The sequence below is a fragment of the Homarus americanus genome, unplaced genomic scaffold (genome assembly GCF_018991925.1).
Source record: "Homarus americanus isolate GMGI-L3 unplaced genomic scaffold, GMGI_Hamer_2.0 scaffold32583, whole genome shotgun sequence".
Taxonomy (NCBI): Eukaryota; Metazoa; Arthropoda; class Malacostraca; order Decapoda; family Nephropidae; genus Homarus; species Homarus americanus.
Window position 1 is genome coordinate 15,233,513 of NW_024713129.1, and position 15,394 is coordinate 15,248,906.

The 15,394-nt window shown below is 40.6% G+C and overlaps 1 protein-coding gene across 4 annotated transcripts in view; it reads right to left on the reverse strand.

The window, feature by feature from the left end:
- Positions 1-8,237: 8,237 nt before the first annotated feature.
- The window catches only part of LOC121868607 (nuclear pore complex protein Nup54-like), a 34,967-nt gene continuing 27,810 nt past the window's right edge, over positions 8,238-15,394 (reverse strand). For all 4 annotated transcript variants that reach the window (XM_042369418.1, XM_042369397.1, XM_042369407.1 and 1 more), the window contains 11 exons: positions 15,212-15,317; positions 14,239-14,276; positions 13,840-13,986; positions 12,885-13,035; positions 12,214-12,350; positions 11,804-11,877; positions 11,371-11,452; positions 10,925-11,030; positions 10,354-10,504; positions 9,953-10,072; positions 8,238-9,507 (listed from right to left, as the gene is read on the reverse strand). In XM_042369418.1, the coding sequence (XP_042225352.1) occupies positions 9,298-9,507; positions 9,953-10,072; positions 10,354-10,504; positions 10,925-11,030; positions 11,371-11,452; positions 11,804-11,877; positions 12,214-12,350; positions 12,885-13,035; positions 13,840-13,986; positions 14,239-14,276; positions 15,212-15,317 (1,322 nt within the window). In that variant the 3' untranslated portion in view covers positions 8,238-9,297. The remainder of the gene's footprint in view (positions 9,508-9,952; positions 10,073-10,353; positions 10,505-10,924; positions 11,031-11,370; positions 11,453-11,803; positions 11,878-12,213; positions 12,351-12,884; positions 13,036-13,839; positions 13,987-14,238; positions 14,277-15,211; positions 15,318-15,394) is intronic.

The following is a 15,394-nucleotide window of genomic DNA, read 5'->3' on the forward strand; positions in this document are numbered from 1 at the left end:
CTAAAGTGGTGCTGGGGGCGGCAACAACTTGTGTACACGAGTGCCTGGGAATAGTGAACCATTAACACGCTATGACCAACACTTAGTAGTTAGTTTACAGCTCCAGGACAACAACCACTTAACCTAACCTAACACTACTTGACCCATCTTAACCTCGACTGACTTGACTACTGTAGGTGAACTATTATATAAGACTTAACTCATCCTCTCCTATCCTATCCTATCCTATCCTGACCTAACCTAACCTTCCTCTCATTATCTTCTCAAAAAAATGTATACATAAACAAATCGGTTAATGTTTCACCGTCAGGTCAGGTCAGGTTCAAATGGGTTATGTTAAAACTGGATTAAGTTAAGTGTTAGGTTAAGGTACATTAGATTACGTTATCCTACAAGTCGTTAATCTCCAGCTATCGTACCGTTATCCTACAGCTATCGTACCGTTATCCTACAGCTATCGTACCGTTATCCTACAGCTATCGTACCGGGTATCCTACAGCTATCATTGCCGGGTATCCTACAACCTCATTGCCGTTATCCTACGGCTATCGTACCTGCGTTATCCTACAGCTATCTGTTACCGTTATCCTACTGGCTTCTATCTGTTACCCTGGGTATCCCTGCAGCTATCGTACCGTTATCCTACAGCGTATCATGCCGTTATCACAGCGCTATCGTGCCGTTATCACTACAGCTATCGTACCGTTATCCTACAGCTATCGTACCGTTATCCTACAGCTATCGTACCGTTATCCTACAGCTATCGTACCGTTATCCTACAGCTATCGTACCGTTATCCTACAGCTATCGTACCGTTATCCTACAGCTATCGTACCGTTATCCTACAGCTATCGTACCGTTATTCTACAGCTATCGTACCGTTATCCTACAGCTATCGTACCGTTATCCTACAGCTATCGTACCGTTATTCTACAGCTATCGTACCGTTATCCACATTCTCAAACGCCTCAATTTTACTTCAAACTAAATAAATACAGGTAGAGTCTCACTGTAGTTTGGATGACTCAACCCCGAGAGTATGATGACTTAACCCCTCGAGTATGATGACTTAACCCCTCGAGTATGATGACTTAACCCCTCGAGTTATTGGGTTATCATCGTACTTCAGGGGTTGTCATCGTACTTCAGGGGTTATCATCGTACTCCAGGGGTTGTCATCGTACTCCAGGGGTTATCATCGTACTCCAATGGGTTAGTATCGTACTCCAGGGGTTATCATCGTACTCCAATGGGTTAGTATCGTACTCCAGGGGTTGTCATCGTACTTCAGGAATTTGTCATCGTACTTCAGGGGTTGTTGTCTCATCGTACTCAGGGGTTGTCATCGTACTTCGGGGTTGTCATCTTCTCCAGGGGTTGTCATCCATACTCAGGTTGTCATCATCTTCAGGGTTGTCTATCATTACTCCCAAGATTTGTCTCTGTCTTCAAATTTGTCCTCCATACTTCAAGAGTTGTCATCATACTCAAAGTTGTCATCATCTTAAAATTGTGTCTCATCACGTATTACTCAAGGTTGTCATCATGCACTTCAAAATTTGTCTGTCATACTTAAAGGGTGTCATCATACCTCCAAGAATTTGTCATCATGTGCCCAAGGAATTTGTCTGTCCATCTCAAGGTTGTCATCTCATACTCCAAGGAATTTGTCATCGTACTCAAGAGATTTGTCATCGTACTCGAAATTTGTCATCGTACTCAAGGAGTTGTGTCATCGTACTCGAGGTTGTCATCCTCACGAGATTTGTCCTCGTACTCCCAGAGTTATCATCGTACTCCAGGGTTGTCATCGTACTTCAGGGTGTCATCGTACTCAGGGTTGTCATCATCCACTCAGGGTTGTCATCGTACTCAGGGGTTGTCATCGTACTCAAGGATTTGTCATCGTACTCCCAGGGAATTTGTCATCGTACTCAAGGAGTTGTCATCATACTCAAGGGAATTTGTCGCTCGTACTCAGAAATTTGTCATCATGCTCAAGGGAATTGTCTGACTGTACTCCCGGGGTGTCCATCGTACTCCAGGGTTATCCATCGTACTCAGGGTTATCATCGTGATACTCGATTCATCGTACTCGAAGGTGTTATCATCGTACTCAGAAGGTTGTCATCATTACTCCAGGGTTGTCTTTTTCTCATCGCCACTCCCGGGGTTGTCATCGCCTCTCCCGGGGTTGTCATCTTTATTACTCCCAGGGGTTGTCATCGTACTCCAGGGGTTGTCATCGTACTCCAGGGGTTATCATCGTACTCCAATGGGTTAGTATCGTACTCCAGGGGTTATCATCGTACTCCAATGGGTTAGTATCGTACTCCAGGGGTTATCATCGTACTCCAGAGGTTATCATCGTACTCCAGGGGTTATCATCGTACTCCAGAGGTTATCATCGTACTCCAGAGGTTATCATCGTACTCCAGAGGTTATCATCGTACTCTAATGGGTTAGTATCGTACTCCCCTTAAACGATAACACAATATATCTGACTCATCAAGCTACGATACAGAGACGATATCCACAATGGCGTCGAGTACACAGAGGGCGCGAGTGACGAAGGGAGTGAAGTAGAGATTACCGAGGAGGAACTACAGTGTTGTCATTCATTCGGCTTAAGCCAACAGCTCCTCCTTTGTTGACGGTAATACCTTAGTTCTCTGTCTACTCCTCAAAAGTCCCCAGCGACCTCCTTCCTCCGCTCTACACTCTTATACACACAAGTGACCACAATAAGCCCATTCTAAAAACAGACGTTGACTAATTCAGACCCTTTTCCTTTATTCTCCTCACCCACCTTATGTTCCAGGACTCAGCCTCTGTATGGCTCCTTACCACGGTTAGGGTTGCCGAGTCATTGCTCATTATTTCTTTTCCGCTAAAATCACATATCATGGCGCTTCCTACCCATGTGGCTAAAACTTAAAAGAAACTTTGTCCAACTTTTGTCTCCTCGTAACTCCTAATGACGTCACACAGCATTATGTACTACAAACGCGTCTGGTGGTCGTTATTATTACTGTTCTTCACAAATAACAATACAGACTAGAGCATCTATTATACTGTTTATTTATATAGTTAATACGCCACCTTTTGTGTTCTTAAATTTTAATCAAACCGGTAATATTTACACTTTCTTATCTATTCCCTAATGCAGTGTTACGACACAAGGGAGAAACAATCAAAAAGTTTACAATCTTCTATCTAATTATCAATTACTTTATTTTAAAATTGTAGTTTGCTAAATGCCACTAAATTTTTAAGTTATTTTAGGATTACTTATTTAACACCCGGAAGAATTATTATGCCATTATGCCGAATGATTTTCCAGATAATGATATGGCTCTCCTCGCTAGATGCCACAGGTAGACTCACATTTACTGATACGGTATTTTAATCGTTATCGTGGCTATTAGGAAAGACCATTCACTATCACAATTATTCTTTAAGGGTCGTCAGGGGTTACAGCCTTAAATGGTTCATGTCACGTCAACATATGATGTCGAGGCATAATTTTGTATTATAATTTTTGTAAACTTTTTATTTCCTGTCCAAGCAGCTGTTATTTTGGCAAGTTTAGGGAGATTTTATTGTATATATTGATGTATTACTTATATAAGATTATTCTATAATGAATTGCATCATTTATTTTTTACTTTTAACTTTTATCCTTACCGTTGGTACGCCCCAGGTGCATCCTCTTACACTTCGTGACATTGAATCTCAGCAGCCATTCCTTCGACCATTCCTGGAGCCCACAGAGGTCCTTCTGCAGCTCTTCACAGTCCGCTTGGTTCTTAATTTCCCGAAATAACTTGCCATCATCGGCAAACATTTGTATGGAGGAGTGTACAACGTCAGGCATGTCATTTATGAAACAAACAAACAACAGCGGGTTGTTATGATTTACTTCTTATTGCAAGTCTCGATCAGAGTAAAACAATCTACTTTTATTCTCTTCGCCACTGATCAGCTCGCTAGCCGCCCGGGCGATCGGTCACGTCTCTGTCACGCACTGTTGGCAAATACTGGGCATGCACCGGCTCCTGAATGTACCTGAACCCGCTAGGATCGTCTGACGTGAACAACTGAAGATAAATGCTGTGCAATTATTGTGGAATTGTTGTGAACAATATAAAAGTGAAAAGACTAAGGAATTGTACACCGGTAGTGTGCTGACTATATATTAGAAGTGAGAAGTCCAGCTGTGAAGACATTACCCTGTTAACAGTGTTGTGAAGAATTAGTGATTATTAAAGAAGACTACAGTGCACAAGTGTGTTTCTGTGACTGGTGGAAATCTACCTGCCTGTTGTTTGTCTATACACTGATACCGATCGTCGGGGAATTACCAGAGACTGGCGGGACAGCCAGTGGTAATACGACGACATTTGTTCTATCTACTGCTTCTGTACACACGACCCTGGCCTCTGGTAACACGACCCTGGCCTCTGGTGACACGACCCTGGCCTCTGGTAACCTGTGGTGGAAGGTGGGTAAGCGGTGAAGGGAGGGTCGTAACAATACCAATAGGAGATAATTACTTCCCATTGCACATTGTCGACATCTGGAGCAGGTTGGCCCTCGAGAAAAACTACAGTAGACAAACACTGGGCAAATTAAGAGTTCATGTTCGACTATATTTTTAAGTAATTGTTGAAAAGTCACCACTAGCGGCAACAGCCCTCCGCTACAGCACCAACCTATGTCAGAGAAGCTGTTTAAAACTACAGCACAAGCCACACAAGCGTTCAAGCAGGCCAAGGGCAGATCCAGGGGTGGTCATGGAGTTCAGACCCCCCTTTTTATCAAGAAAATTCCAATATTTTTCTTTAATGCAGTATTGTACTCAGGCATTTTTGTATAGTAAAAAGTAATTACTATTGACCTCAGAATATCTCTTAATATCAAGTGCACATGGCTTCAAATGGCCTCAAAATGCCCATGATATTGGTCAGATTTAAAAAAGTCTGGGGGCCTTCAGCGCCCCCCCCAAGGTTGAGGCTGTTTGTTCTGCCTGTTCCCCATCCAACACTTCTTGTAAATTCCCCTATGATCCGTCCTGCACACTGGCCAACTAAAAGACGAACAACAGAAAACGCCATTCTGCAATCTGGTCGAGTCCTGATTCTTTTAACTCTACCGCTTTATTTATAATTTCACCTCTAAATATTCACCACAAAACTACTACGTCTACCTTAACTAAACACAAAGTCAAAGGAACCTTATGATCAAGACGAGTCACAGACTACACTGGAACGGGAGAGTAACACACCTGAGCCTGGGTAGGTTGTGATCACGTCACTCGTCTCTCTCTCCTCCATAACACACATTATCCTCTTCGCCACTGATCGGCTCGTTAGTATCTTGGGTTGTCGGTCATGTCTCTGTACACACTGTCGGCAAGTACTGGGCATGTACTGGTTCTGTTACGCTCTGTTGGCCAGTACCGGCTCTCTATTACACATTGTTAAGTACTATACTGACAATATATCTGTACCCAACTCCGAAAAAGTTTGGCCTCGCAATTTTCTGAACTTGTGGCTACTTCATCCTTAAGCTGTGAGCCGCCGTAGTGGGAAGGTCATCCACCAGCTCCAGGTGTAAACACTCAACTGGGTAATGACCTATTAAGTCACCGGCTCCACTGAACTGCCTCTGCTCGAAGCCCAAGTCGACCATACAGTGAAGCAAACTCTCTCGAAGGGAATCACTTACGACATGAATTCGATGATACCAGAAAATATCTTACTTAAATAAATTGTGAAGTAGATTATTATTTTTAATATTTTCCCTTTAAATGGTGGAAATTAAGGGACAATACTGTATTTGTTTACAAAGTCGCCGGAAGATTGAGTAACTACCGAGCGACAAACTACATAACTGCTCAATTACATCTCTCACTAACTATATACTGTATGTTAACAACGTATACTGTAGTACTGTATCGTAATACTACTGTAATGTATGAATTAATTTATATATTGATAAGAAATGTTTATACAGCAACACAGACCTTAATGCCTCACTCAAACTGAAAATATGGCATCACTTACAAATAAAATTTAAGATTTATTGGAAAAAATAGACTTTAATAAAGGATATATAGAATTAGGCTTCTATAGGTATAAAATCTTTACTGGGAAGAGGTAGATATTTATTGATAAAATTTAAATTATCAAAACAAAAATTATCCGAAACTGCATCTACTTTCTCAGGTCCACCAACACTCCCCCAGCTCCACCACCAACACTCCCCCAGCACCACCACCAACGCTCCCCAGCACCACCACACCAACACCCCCAGCGCCACCACCAACACTTCAGCACCACCACCAACACTCCCCAGCGCCACCACCAACACTCCCTGCACCACCAACACTCCCAGCACCACCACCAACACCCCCCAGCACCACCACCAACACTCCCCAGCACTCACTCACCAACACCTCCAGCGCCACCACCAACACTCAGCCCACCTGCCAACACACAGCACCACCACCAACTCTGCCACCAACACTCCCAGCACCACCACCAACACCCCCCAGCGCCACCACCTCCCCCAGCTCCACCACCTCCCCCAGCTCCACCACCACACTGGAAGCGCTCCACCAACACTCCCCCAGCGCCACCACCAACACCCCCAGCGCCCACCACCAACACTCCCCCAGCTCCACCACCAACACTCCCCAGCACCACCACTCCCCAGCGCCACCACCAACACTCCCACGCCATCACCACTCCCCACCAACACTCCCCAGCTCCACCACCAACACCCCCCAACCACCACTCCCCAGCTCCACCACCAACACCCCCAGCATCACCACTCCCTAGCTCCACCACCAACACCCCAGCGCCACCAACACTCCCCAACGCCATCACCACTCCCAGCTCCACCACCAACACCCCCCAGCACCACCACCAACACTCCCAGCAACCAACACTCCCCAGCACCATCCCCAACGCCATCACCACTCCCCACTAACACTCCCCCAGTGCCAACACCACTCCCCACCAACACTCCCTCAAACAGGGAGGTACTACCGCCTGGGAAGATATTGGAAGCATACTGTACAGTAGTCTAATGGTAGACCCTGCTGCCATATGGCATCACAAAAATTGTGACCAAGTCCCAGGTTGCTGATCTGACTTTCTGCCTCATTCACACACAATTGCAGGGTCTCAATTGTTTCTCTTACCATTGGCAACACAACATACATATATTGTTTCTCACTTTTGATCTTTTTTTTCATTTTTGTATTTCTTTATGATTTTATTATTATTACTACAGTGTTGTTGTTGTTGTTGTTATTATTATTATTTCATCTTAAATGTTCTATTTTTCCATTATAGATTTTATTTACTATGAATTATTATTACATTTTCACCCCCCTGGCCCCGATGTGGGTCAGTGACCTGTGCCTGGGTGGACTGAACCCCGTAAAAAAAAAATAAATAAAAAAATAAACTCCCCCTGCACCACCAACACTCCCCCAGCACCACCAAAACTCCCCCAGCACCACCAACACTTCCCCACCACCACTACCCCAGCATGATGGAGGCTGATCAACTCCACAGGCCTTATTATATATCTTTATACTCAAAAAATACCTCATATGGTTTCCAAAATATTAATACCTTTAGTTTAATCTTACTTGTTCATTTTTTTTTTCATCAAAATTATACAGTTCTTCTACACATTCTGCCTTACTTATTTCCTTAAAATAAAATTATAGTTCTACACATTCTGGCAGCTATTATTTTTTCCTTTATTAAACTTGATTTTATTAAATTTACTGTATTATTCTACCTTATTTAATATTCCTTTAATTATCCTCAATTTACATTCATATATAAAGATAAGGTAAAAATAGACCACCTGAAGAATCTCCATCCCAGCTCACTTCACCTAAAGATTACCTACCCTAACACTATTTGGGGGGGTGAGGTTAAGTTAGGTAAAGGTTAGGAAAAGTTAAGTTAGGTTAAGGTCAAGTCAGATTAGGTTAGGATAAATTAGGTTAGGTTAGAATTTGGGTGGTTAGGTTAGTTTAGGTTAGGTTAGGTTAGAATTTGGGTGGTTAATCTTTAGTTGAAATAAACTAGTGGTCCTTTCCTTACACAGTACTCACGTCCCACAACAGAATCAGCAAAAAATATTGATCCCTAAAAATTTTTACTCGACTTCAAACAAAAACATAAGTTAAGGATAAATTAAGCACAATAAAACACAAACTTCCTTTATATAAGATTTTGTCACATTTCCCTTTATCTTTAACACCAGTTGAAGTTAATTTGACATAGATTCAGTAAGAGTTTGTTCCAGATCTGCTTCATCACTTTCTGCAGGTGAGTTCTGATGATGCATTCTATGTTGACAGCAGCTTGTGTTTCATCTGATTTCACTCATTGTCTATTGGGTTTAGGTCCAGGGCACACTAGTACTCAAATAGTCCTGTATACACTTAATAAGGAGTGGTGTTGATACATTATTGGGGGAAAGAATACAAGCATACAGGTACTCCTTGACTCAAGACCTGGTCGTCGGTCCCTAACCCCATCGTTAAGTCGAGGACTGACTCTACTATTGAATCATCATATAAACATAACTATACATGAGAAAATAAATGAAAATATGGATCCACGGGCATATTGCCTATGTACTATCACAAACATATTAGCTCAGATAAGTTGTAATTTTAACCAAACACTCGGCAGAAGGTAGTATCAAATGTTTATAAATTCATCATATAAAAAACATTAATCCCTTCACTATAAGGATGCCGACTTTAGTATTTTAATTGGCAAACACCCAGACCATTTTATTCAGCACAGAGGAGGCCCCGTACACAAGAGGTTAATCATTATCCAAGTACAAAAATAAACTTATGTTAAATCTAAGTTAAATCCATCACAAAATACAAGACCAAACTGTGATAACATTAACATTTCACTGCAACATATTTCTTTTCCAAACAGGTACACTGGCAGAAGATCAATCAGGCCTCCTCATATGAGTGTCATGTTCTAAACCAACACACTATGACACATCAACAATAATGTCAAATGTTTGGATAAATTTGGTTATGAAAAGACATATTATGCATGATGAAAAACCTCAAATTTCAATAGTTATTTCATATAGCAACTGAAACATTATATCTTTCTCAAAAGTTTTATGTATTAGTTTTAAAATATGAATTGAATTTTTAAAACTATGGTAAATAAAGCACAGTAAGAGCCTGCACGGAATCCAAGCTATTAAACCTATTCAATGGGGTTAAGTTCAAGATTTCCGTTGTATTTCCTCGATCATACTGTCGACCACCTGCATGTCTTCTTTGAGAACAACAACTACAGCCTGAAGAGCATTATGCTGCAGTGACACATATTGTGAAACGTCTCTCTCTTTATCACTAATGAGGCCATACCGTGGACCGCCTCGACAACTCCCTGGCTTCACCGACATCTGGGCCATCAGTTCGTTCAAACATCCCTGTAGTAATATTAACAATTATTAGTTATAAATAATGAAATGAAATATAACCTACCATCTTAACAGTTAACATTCTCAGCAAGTACTGTTCTGTATATTGGCTCCTTGACCTCTTAGCTCCGAGAGGTCCATATGGCCCTAAACCACCAATCAGAGGTATCATATTATTTCACCTGTACAGTACTTGGCTCAAAATGTTTTAAATCTACATTATATTTCATTATTATGCTTGAATGTTGTATTTCCCTCTTTTCTTTTTATTTCTCAGTGTATATTTACAACATATACTTTGCTCTGAGATAAATACAGTATTCAAGGTAATACTGTAAGGGAAGGGAACGTGACACTGGAAAAAACCTCACTTTTTTTCCACCGTTCCTGACTGTTCCATGCAATAACTAGTGTGGTAAACTGATGCACTACTGTACTCTACAACATAACTCACCCGGTACTGTGTGGGCTGCATCAGCTGCAAGTACAGGTCCTCAAGTCGCATTCGAATCTGTTCTTCCGTCTGGTCCAGCGGCACCCCTCTCTTCCTCTCAACCTCTTGTGCTGACACCAACTAAACATTCAAATAAAACACAAGGTGATATATTCATTTATTAGTAAGATCTTGGTGACAAAAAACACAAAATTAAATAAGAATTACTTATATCTTTGCCTAAATAACAGATCAACTCCATGACTTCTCAGATCTTAAAAGATTTATGAACTAGCGGCCTAACTAGATGTGGGATAACAAACTATACCACCTGCACAAGAAACTGGGTGTACTGTCTTGCCACTCTGAATCATAACAAGAAAGGACATGGAAGACCGACACAGAAACAAAACATCACAAACCTTGAGAACTCTACGGGTGAGACTGGCCTGTTTCCACTTAGCGTTCTGAATGGCAGCCTTCACCATGGTTTGTTTGTGCCGTAGTTGTGTTATTTCGTCCATAATGTTGTTCATGCTTGATTGGAGGTTTGCTGCGTGTTCTTCTTGATACCTGCAAAAGAACAACTTAGATGTACTGTATGTAAATGGACATATTGGTATATACAGGAACATATTGGTATCTTGAGGGATATATTGGTATCTAGAGGGGCATATTGGTATCTTGAGGGATATATTGGTATCTAGAGGGGCATATTGGTATCTAGAGGGGCATATTGGTATCTAGAGGGGCATATTGGTATCTAGAGGGGCATATTGGTATCTAGAGGGGCATATTGGTATCTAGAGGGGCATATTGGTATCTAGAGGGGCATATTGGTATCTAGAGGGGCATACTGGTATCTTGAGGGATATATTGGTATCTAGAGGGGCATATTGGTATCTACAGGGACATAATGGTATGTTTTTGGTAGTGGTCACAGGTACTCATATAGAACCCAAGTCTACACAGAATGAAAGGTACATCACTCACTTGAACTGTTGCTGTAGCTCCTGGAAGCCAACTTTCACAACAGGGACAAACTTGTGAGGGTTTGGATTTTCCCTCTTGCCCTGTTCCCACAATGCTGGGTCAATACCTACCAGGAAGGACATGACATCGTTAACCCACTATTCCTTGAACATTTCCCTACATAGATGATTAAAAGGTTCATATTTAAAGATGAAAAATCTATAGGAAGAGTTTGGTGGATTTGTCTATTTTTTCAGGTACAGTATAGGAACAAATATGATTTAAATTCTGGAGGTATATTTGTTAATGTGACTCCTTGTAACGCACTCTGACACTCCTGGTAAGTAACTCACTCTCACACTCTTAGTAATGCACTCTCACACTGCTGGTAACTCGATCTCACACTCCTGGTAACTCGATCTCACACTCCTGGTAACTCACTCTCACACTCCTGGTAGGTAACTCACCTCTTTGTGGAGTATCAAGGTATTCTTTCATCTGTACCTCCGTCAACATCAACATCGGAGTCACCTGCTCGATACACAGGTTCTGCAAAGAGAAATGACCCACATCACATCTGGGGGGGGGGGGATACAAAGGAAATTGGACCTACTACAACACTAAACACATGTGGTTATATTCTCTCCACACTGAACTAACATTAAACATGACTATTATCTCTATATCATCATCATCATCATCATCATCATCATTATCATCATCATCACCATCCAAGGCTACATCCCATTCTTCTACAGGTTAGCCTTCAGAGATATTAACACTTTATCATGTACCGACAATAGCCTAACTTTATGACAAATTCAGTGTGACTTTAGCAATACCTTAGATATGACAAATCTTTGTTTTATATAGGAAATAACTCACACATAGCTATTGTACCTTTAACGACTGGGCATAAGCCGGTCCCAACATGTGGCGGGAAACGTCAGCAGCGGCCGCCCTCTGTTTCTCTCCTGTAACAAAATTGTAAATAAACTTTCCATCTAACGTCAACCGAGTTCTCTATAAGCTCTGCGTTATGGTCATTTATGGATTGACTTTGATAAATTGGACGTTATAGATTTCCTAACCTAATCAAATCTAACCTAACATAATCTAACCAAATTTAACTTAACCACCCCCCCACCCCCCATAGTATTAAGGTGCTTGATCATCAGTTAAAATTGCTGAATGTGAGGGGGGGAGGGGTTAAAATCTTCAGTTGCTCAGATATACTCTTTTTTAAATTGTAAAGTTTGGATAAAATCATAAAAATACTAATAACAACAATAAACATCAAATATAATCACCATTAGGGAGAGGCTGTTGGACGTAAAACCTTATGTTAGTCTTATCGGGAACATCAGCGTTGAAGACTTCATCGATGACGACTTCGGCACCGCCAAATATAGACGACAACGTTGACACGATCTGTTGTTTGTGGGGCCTGGCCGGGATAAACGGAAACAATTAACCAATACGTATTTAATTCACTTCATAACAAAATGTAAACTAAACAATAGACTATAACAAATATGTGAAATTTGTACAGGTTAGGTTAGATTAGGTTAGGTTATGAGTCATGTGAAAACCAGCTTAATTATTTGTCCTGGTGGCCTCTAGGTCCTTAAACTTTTCAAAGAATTATTGGATTACGATGAGGTTCTTCTCTTATTAACTCTTTCACTATGGGGACGCCACTTTTAATATTTTACTTGGCTAATGACGAATGATTTTATTCAGCTCAGAGGTGAGCCCATACACGAGGGGTTATTAGACTAACACCTTCACTACATTGACGCCACTTTTACTCTAATTGGCTAACACAGGACTATTATATTCGGCACAGAGGGGAACCCACACTCAAGTTGGTTAACGAGCAATCCAACATGAAGTTAACCATTTATGCAACCTTAATTACTGATCAGTTTAGGACAGTGTCTCTACTAAGGACACAGTAGAGTAAAGAGATTGTACTTACTCTACAGCTGAGACTCCCTTTCCTAGGATGATCTGCACAATACCATTTTCATTGCGGTAGTTGGGTATCCTGGCGTAACAAACTACCTTGAAGCGACAGTATGGGTTTTCCGCTGTGAACTCTACCGGGGGCATGTTTGGGGCGTAATAACCTGAAAGACAATAAATAAATAAATTAATAAATACATACATAAATAAAAAGGCTTTAAACTTCAAATTACCATAAGATTAGACTCTCAATATTAACATTAAACACAGACAACAAACACTCATTAAATCCTTTCTTCAAAAATTACAAATATTCTTCTAAGAAAATTATTTAAAAGAGATTGTGAAAGGCATTATTGTGTCATAAGATAATTAAATAAATAAAACAGACGGCAAAACGTGGAACCACATATGAGACGACCAATCAACTGGTGAATGACTGGACTGAGGTGTGGACCCTGGAGCCCCCCTTATATATCCCACTTGGGTCGCAGGGAACACACAGGTACACAGTAATACAACTATCTACACTCTCAGTTCTTGCTTTTGGACACTCACTGGTGTTGGCCAATAATCATAAGGGCTGTGGATAAACTAAGGAAGATCCTATCTCTAGATTTTTGCAGTATAGACCAGTTGTAGAGTCACACACAATAGTCCTGTCATCTCTTCTCCTGAATCATGAACCCCGAGATTCAGATTCGTGAACCCGAAGCATTTAAGGATAGAATAATGCATCGGTCTACTGCTTCGGGTTCGCGAGTCAGAATCTCGGGGTTCATGGTTCAGGAGACACGACGGGACTTTTGTGGATGACTGCACATATGAATCATCCCTGGGAATCTAATTAATAAACCCCCAAACCTTGTCAGTACAGTAGGAGTCACCCAATCCATTACATCAATTATGAAAAAAAATCTATATTCAAAACATTGAATATTATGAAAAAATTTAAATAAACATTTTACCTTTCCCAGAACCCCAAAATGCTTGTAGCTGATTCCACTTGCGTAACACCTCGTCATTCTCATTGTTGAAGTAAGAGGGGGTACAGATGGCAAGGTGCAACGCTAAGGAGGGATCAAGTTGACCCAACGCTGGCACCTGGCATACATCTGAAAAGAATTGAGGAATATCCTGTTTTGTACAGTTGTGGACAAAAAGAAATTGGCAGAGAGAGAGAGAGAGAGAGGTGGTATATAGGAGGGTAGAGGTGTAGGTGGAGACTTGACAATGTTGCATTATCGATCCTCACTACAAATTGATTTCTTTATTTTAATTATGTCACACTGGTTTACAAAGGTCAACTACACACAGTACACCTGGAGGTTGTCAGATGTTACATTATACACAAACACATACAGTACCTGAACTCTGTGTTCCGAACGCTGAAGTCGTTTTTGTTCTGAAACAAAAAGATTTCATTATATTCCAATACTGTACATCTGAAATTCAGGGAAATATCTAATTAACTGATATTTGAAGTATAAATTGTTGCTATTCTTTCAGTAAATTTATATGTAATAATAATAATAATAATAATAATAATAATAATAATAATAATAATAATAATAATAATAATAATAATAATAATAATAATAATAATAACAATACTAATAAACTTATATCTTCCTAGAGAAGTAACTGCAAATCAAATCTGCATAAAGGTTGTCATTATATTGATCACAGTATTGTACAGGTCCACCACTTATTTTCCGGCACCCTTGGTTCCAAAGCCTTGCCAGATTATGTTTTGCCAGACCAACCGAGGTCAGGTAATTATAATTCAACAGTACACCTCTGACCCACTAATTATACACCTCCTGTGTCTCTAAAGCACCATGGACTGCTAGAAACTTAAATTAAACAAATATTAAATGTAAATTAAATGTGAAAAAGACATAATTTTGAGCAACATTACTGGACACACTTTGTAATCAAATGTACTGTACTACACTAGACTAAAATGTTTATCTCTTGTGCAAACTATGTGATGTTTATACTCAAATTAATCAATATCTTACAAGGATTCCAGCAATGTAATTTATATTCTGCTAAGTCTGGTCAGCTACATTTTGTAAGATAAAAACTTTAAGCCTAAAACTACCATCACTCAGGCAGGGAGGGAGGGAGGTTAAGTGCCCTCTCATAGTATTGTCTGGACTAAAGGAGGTGCTGGACCATCAGTTCCCGGTGGTGTACCTGTACTGTATTAATGGAGATACATTCCTGACAGCAATAAATCTTATATATGAAGGCTTCCTTAGTGTACCAGCAATAGAGCCAATAATAATACAAATGGTCAACATGATATAGCAACACCTGTTACTCACAACCTACCCAAATCCAGAGCCCAGCAGAAAGCCTCCAGATGTGCCGCCAGTAGATGTACCAAATCCAAACGGTGTCTTGGCTGGTTGGCTGGTATTTGTCCCGAAGCTAAAACCTATAAGCAATAACCAGTGATAATTAAACAATTACAAATAATAACACAAAAAAGGCGATTAAAGTATCTTTGTCATT